This window comes from Papaver somniferum, chromosome 3 (genome assembly GCF_003573695.1).
Source record: "Papaver somniferum cultivar HN1 chromosome 3, ASM357369v1, whole genome shotgun sequence".
NCBI classification, from domain to species: domain Eukaryota; kingdom Viridiplantae; phylum Streptophyta; class Magnoliopsida; order Ranunculales; family Papaveraceae; genus Papaver; species Papaver somniferum.
In genome coordinates this window covers 96,574,554-96,580,393 of record NC_039360.1, presented here as the reverse complement: position 1 = coordinate 96,580,393, position 5,840 = coordinate 96,574,554, and the positions used below count along the sequence as shown (strand labels likewise).

Below are 5,840 nucleotides of genomic sequence, written 5' to 3'. Positions count from 1 at the left end.
AGATGAAAGCAGATTGACATAGAGCTTTCGAAGATCACGAAAGGGCCACTAAAGCTCTGGAATCTATAGCAACCTACTTCGAAAATCAACAAAGTAATACAGAGAAGAATGTTGGATGCCACACAACATTCAAATGAGAATAATGGTAGCATTGGTGACGTTGAAATTGGTCATGTCATTCGTGGAAGCCATATTAATTTGAAATTTCCGGCATTCAACAGAACTAATCTGGAAGGATGGATTTTTAAGGAAGAACAATATTTTTCGTTGGTTGGTGTACAAGAGGCTAAAAAGGTAAGCATGGTTGTTGTCCATCTCGAGGGGGATTATATATCTTGGTACCGTTGGATTTCTGGCTCTTTAGGGGAATTCACATGGGAATAGTTTTCTCTTACAATTCGGGCAACGATCCATGTGGTAGCCTCTCTAAGTTAGAGAAAACAGGTATATCTCGTAAGTTTATTATTGAGTTTGAAAAATTGCTTTATTTTTTGCCTGGTATGCCAGGGTCACATCAGATTCGTGAGGATATAAGTGCATGTGTTCATATGCTTCGTCCGGCAAGCTTATCTGAAGCCTTTGATTTGACAATTTTTTAAGAGGGAGCTATCGATGCAACATCAAGGTTTAAAGCTACAAAATCTATACAAGCTGCCTCAACACCTATTATGACAACTGCGTCTACTAGCAGTTCCAGTTCGTCAAATTTCTAAGTTCGAGCAGGATGAAAGGAGAAAGCAAAGTTGATGCATTCATTGTGATGAAATTTATAAACCTGGTCATCTATACAAGGGGGCGAGCCAAGTCTTACAATTAGAAGTTGACGCTACCGATAATGTTTTCATAATCAGTTATTCTAACAATCCCACATGAAGACAAGTTGTGTTTGGGTTAGGAATGTTAGGAAACCAACTCTATATATTAGCAAATTATTTATCTACGTTTTATTGATTCAACTTTAAGATAAGTCGTGTCTCAAGGGGTTGGGAAGTTGGGATACCAACATCAATTAGGTATCTTAGATATTTTAGGAATTAGTTTGTGTTTCCTTATTCGCTATTTGCTTATGATTCAAGTGAGGTTCTCTCTATATATTCATAGTTTGTTTTAGGGTTTGCTCGTGAAATCAATCAATATAATTAAAAGCTTTGATTAAACTTAATGATTAATCCCCAATTATTTTTATCGCTTTTCTATTGTTTTGGTCGTGAATTCTAACAGAAACGATGAAAAAGCGGGTCCAGATCCGATCTCGTACCCAATAAAAGTTGTTCCGCATACTTGTCGGGTCTGGACAATATGAACCCAAAAGTTTATCTGTTTCTAACGGATCTACCTATCTGTCAAAGAGTAGTGATGAGTCCAATTTTAAGACCCACAATCGGGCCCGATTGATTCGGGTACGGTTCATTTCCGGATAGTTGGGTGCCCATCACAGAGTTAATAGGTCTACTACGAAAAATGCCCCATATCGTATATTCAGCTATTAAATAGCAACCACTTTCTCTTCTCTTAAACCCTAAATTGGATGACTTACAAGTTAGTAGCATAAATCTGAGGTCTCCCTAGCATTTTCGGTTGTCGCCTCCTTCACACCAACAGGGCGAAACGAATTTTTTTTCTGAGCTAGGGTTCATCGTTAAATTATCTCAATATGCCTAAACGAAGCAAGAAGAGTAAAAGTAAGAGAGTTCCATTGAAGAAGAAGCATAAGATTATCAGGAAAGTAAAGGAACATCACAAAAAGAAAGCTAAAGAAGCAAAGAAACTTCCTAACCATGAAAAAAAAGTTGAGAAAGATCCTGGAATTCCTAATGATTGGCCTTTTAAGGAACAAGAGCTCAAATCTCTTGAAGCTCGTCGTGCTAAAGCTATAGAAGAAGCGGAACAAAAAAAAGCTGATAAAATCGAAAGGGTATGATTTTTATTTTAATTCATTATTGATTGATATGAAATTTTGACATAATTATATAAACAGAAATTTACTTCTTGTTGAGTGAGGCTGCTCATGGTTTTTCTTCATAAAGATGATTATGGAATTGTTGGTTTTATTTTGTTTATATTACACACTGAGGCTATGTCTCATGACATGGTTGCGGTTCGATGGAGGTATCGATTGTTGTTATCTTCAAGTTTTTTTTAGTAGATGTTTGGTTTTAATGTTGTGAGGCTTTGTAATATGGTGGTTGAGGTATAATGTATTTACTTCAAGATTTCTGTCCTCAAAGTGTTTGTCTTTTTTACTCATTGAGTCTGTATAATGGGAATGCACGCTAAATCATGTTTTGGTTTGTAAATGTAGCTAAGCTGTAATTTGAAGTTAAGAACTCAAATCCATAACAATGTAGTCCTGTATTGTTCTTAAAAAAGATTCTGTCTACTCTTGATCCATGAAACTGTTCTGTTAGTTTTGAGTTTGGTCACTGAATGAAGATGCTCTTGTTTCCTTTCTGTAGAGACAAAAGAGAAAGTTGGAGGCACGAGAGGATGATGATGATGATATTGATAATGTTCCTACGAAACAAGCCAAGGCCGAGGAGGAATCACTTGCTGTATTTAGTAAGAGCAAAGGTATGCAGAACTTTGGGATTGCTGAAATTTTGAAGGCTATTAAAATGGAGATATTAGTAGTGTTGCTTATGTAGTTTCTTCCTAATTTTGCTTACAGATAATTCAGACAAGGCTTTCTACAAGGAGTTAGTCAAAGTTATAGAAGCATCAGATGTCATTTTGGAAGTTCTTGATGCTAGGGATCCACTTGGTACTCGCTGTATTGATATGGAAAAGTTGGTAATGAAAGCGGGTCCTGAGAAACATCTTGTCTTGCTTCTTAACAAAATAGGTAATTATTCAAATGGCTTTGTTGTAATTTGTTAGTTGATGTAATATGCTGTGGGGGTAAAAAACTCATTTTAACTTGGAATATGATCCTATGCTTGCATTGTAGACCTTGCTCCTCGCGAGGCTGTTGAGAAATGGCTTAATTATCTTAGGGAAGAGTTGCCTGCGGTTGCCTTCAAATGTAACACCCAGGAGCAGAAATCAAATTATGGATGGAAGCCGTCGAAACCAGGAAAATCTGGGGGGAAATCTGGGAAACCTGTGAAAACGACTTCAAAACCCTTGAAAGCAAGCAATATTCTGCAAACCAGTGATTGTCTCGGAGCCGAAACTCTTTTGAAGTTGCTGAAGAATTACTCAAGAAGTCATGAGGTACTATTGGTTTCTGAAGAAGCTAGGACTCACATGAATTTTTATTTATTTGCATTAATTAAAAAATAAATGATGCAAAAACCGTGCCTTGTTTTGAATGCTATCATCTAATTTTGATCCCAATTCATTTTGCAGATTAAGAAGTCGATAACAGTTGGTATCATTGGGCTTCCCAATGTTGGTAAGAGTAGTTTGATTAATAGTTTGAAGAGATGCCGTGCTGTCAGTGTTGGTGCTACTCCAGGATTAACACGCTCAATGCAAGAAGTTCAATTAGACAAGAATGTCAAGCTGTTGGATTGTCCTGGTGTTGTCATGCTCAAATCAGAGGAGAGCGATGCATCTGTAGCTCTTCGAAATTGCAAAAGAATTGAAAAATTAGAAGATCTCATCGCTCCAGGTAATGATTTGTTCGGTGTTCTATGAAATTACTTGTTCTTTTTGTTTTCTTGAGAAATGGCTGAATCCTTTAATAATGTAACTTTGTCAAGTTAAAGGAAAAAAAATGAATTGAGAAGGTGAGATGTTACAGTATTCACTCATTTTTTTCAATGACCGAGGCTTGTAATGATTCTTTTAGCCAATAGTCCAACCACTGCAAAGGTATGGGTGTCTTAGCGATATGAACTTACTTGTTTTGGTCTTGTACACTTTGCAGTGAAGGAGATTCTCAAGCTCTGCCCTGCCAAAATGCTGGTCTCCTTGTACAAGATTGCAATCTTCGATTCAGTTGATGACTTCCTCCAGAAGGTGGCTACTGTTAGGGGTAAGCTTAAAAAAGGCGGTGTTTTGGATATTCAGGCCGCTGCAAAGATAGTTCTCCATGATTGGAATGAGGGTATGTTGATTTTTCCATTTGATACCAAATGTTAGCTTACAAGAAAAACAATGGTTGAAGTCATTAAACAAAAGAATCAAATTTATGCTATGTAATTGTTCTCCTTGGTAATGTTTCAGGAAAAATTAAATACTACACGATGCCTCCTGTTAGGAACCAAGGAGAGACGTTTGAGTCCTCAATTGTATCAGAGCTTGGAAAAGAGTTCAAAGTTGATGAAGTTTACCAGGGTGAATCTTCATTCATTGGTAGCCTTGTGTCTCTTGAGAATTTTAGTCATGTTGAAATTCCTCCTAGCTGTCCCCTGAACTTTGATCAGAAAATGCTCGAGGTTTGTGTTGTCTCAACCTTTATTTTTCTTCTGGGAACTAATCTCTGAAATCCTCGCAGTCGCAGATAATTAACTTATATCTGCACATAGTGTCTCAATCTTAAGTTCTATGTTAGGTTTTGCACTAGATCTCTCTTAGGCTATATAGTTTGGCCAGCAAAAATTACCCCTGCTAGATTTTGTGCTTTTGGTGCCAGCTAAAATTACCATTATATGATTACACTCTAAATTGAAAAGTTATTTAGCTGTGTCAATTGGTTTTTGCTGTTTCAGTTTTCTGTTTTACAAATTTGTTAATTAATAACGTTATTCCCAATCATCCTTCTTGCGCTTCTCAGGATGATGAAAAGCCCGAACCTTCAAAACAAAGCAAGGAATTGGCTGGAGATGATGATGTTGAAATGGCCAGTCAAGAGAAGGATATGAACGCTACCAGGGCAAAGTCCATAAACAGCAAGCAAAATGAGAAGCTATATACAGCAGAAGGAATGTTGAATCCCAAGTTAAAGAAGGCTGAGAAAAAGAAGAAGAAAGCTAGTAAATTAGTCTCGGCGGGTTCTATGGACGAGGACTATGATTTTAAGGTGGATTTTGCAAAGAAGGATGTTGACATGGAGGAGGACGATGACGATGAGTCAGAAAATGAGGATGAGGTGCCAATGTCAGGAGTTGAGGTTGATGAATGAAGGAGTGAAATGGTTTACTTCATACAGCTCTTGTCAAATTTTGACAGATGTCTTTGCTTTCCAGTGCGTTTTATTTGGGCCGAAAAAAAGAAGACAAATTAAAAAAAAATGTTGTGGTACTTTGTATGGGTTATTGTTTTATTTAATTAAATTAAATCAGTTGAACCCTTGATCAAATATGTCTAGGGTGTTTTATAAATAGAGATTATTCAAATGCTAATTGTCTCGGAGAAATAAGTGCAGATGATAATTTTGTATCCAAATTATCCAAATTAATAACAGCTCTATGTTTCTCTCTCGAATAACATGAATGATACATATCAATGTTGCAGGTTATTTTCGGTGAATCATGATTTTGATGGGAACAATAAATTGTTCTTAATCGAAATTCATCAATTATGAAGTGTTCATTAAGCTTAGTCATATTTCGAGGACTAATTATAAGAAGAATCTTGATTCGAAATTCTTGATATGCTTATGATAGTCTAATTAGTTACGTGACGGTGTCCCAAAGATGGAAAGGTGAATATAACTTGAGAAATTGGTGGTTAGTAGAACGCAATGATGACTGTCGTGATGTCCGTTTCTCAACTACATTTCTATCCTAGTCCGAGACTTAACTAATTGTAGACTAGAAATCAAGATATAGTTTTGACAACTAAATTTGACAACAAGCTTGAGATAGCAACACTTGTGAGTTCGACCGAGCAATGCTCGAACAATCTCCCCCTTTGTCGATATTAATACATATGGATAATAAAACTATCAATAC

General features: G+C 36.5%; 1 protein-coding gene across 1 annotated transcript; it reads left to right on the top strand.

Moving 5' to 3' along the window:
• Positions 1-1,538: 1,538 nt before the first annotated feature.
• LOC113356898 (guanine nucleotide-binding protein-like NSN1) lies at positions 1,539-5,326 on the top strand. The gene is made up of 8 exons (XM_026600132.1): positions 1,539-1,915; positions 2,457-2,571; positions 2,669-2,842; positions 2,948-3,213; positions 3,349-3,613; positions 3,872-4,051; positions 4,171-4,382; positions 4,721-5,326. The coding sequence occupies exons 1-8, from the start codon at positions 1,655-1,657 to the stop codon at positions 5,066-5,068; spliced, it is 1,821 nt and encodes a 606-aa protein (XP_026455917.1). The 5' UTR covers positions 1,539-1,654; the 3' UTR covers positions 5,069-5,326.
• Positions 5,327-5,840: the final 514 nt, after the last annotated feature.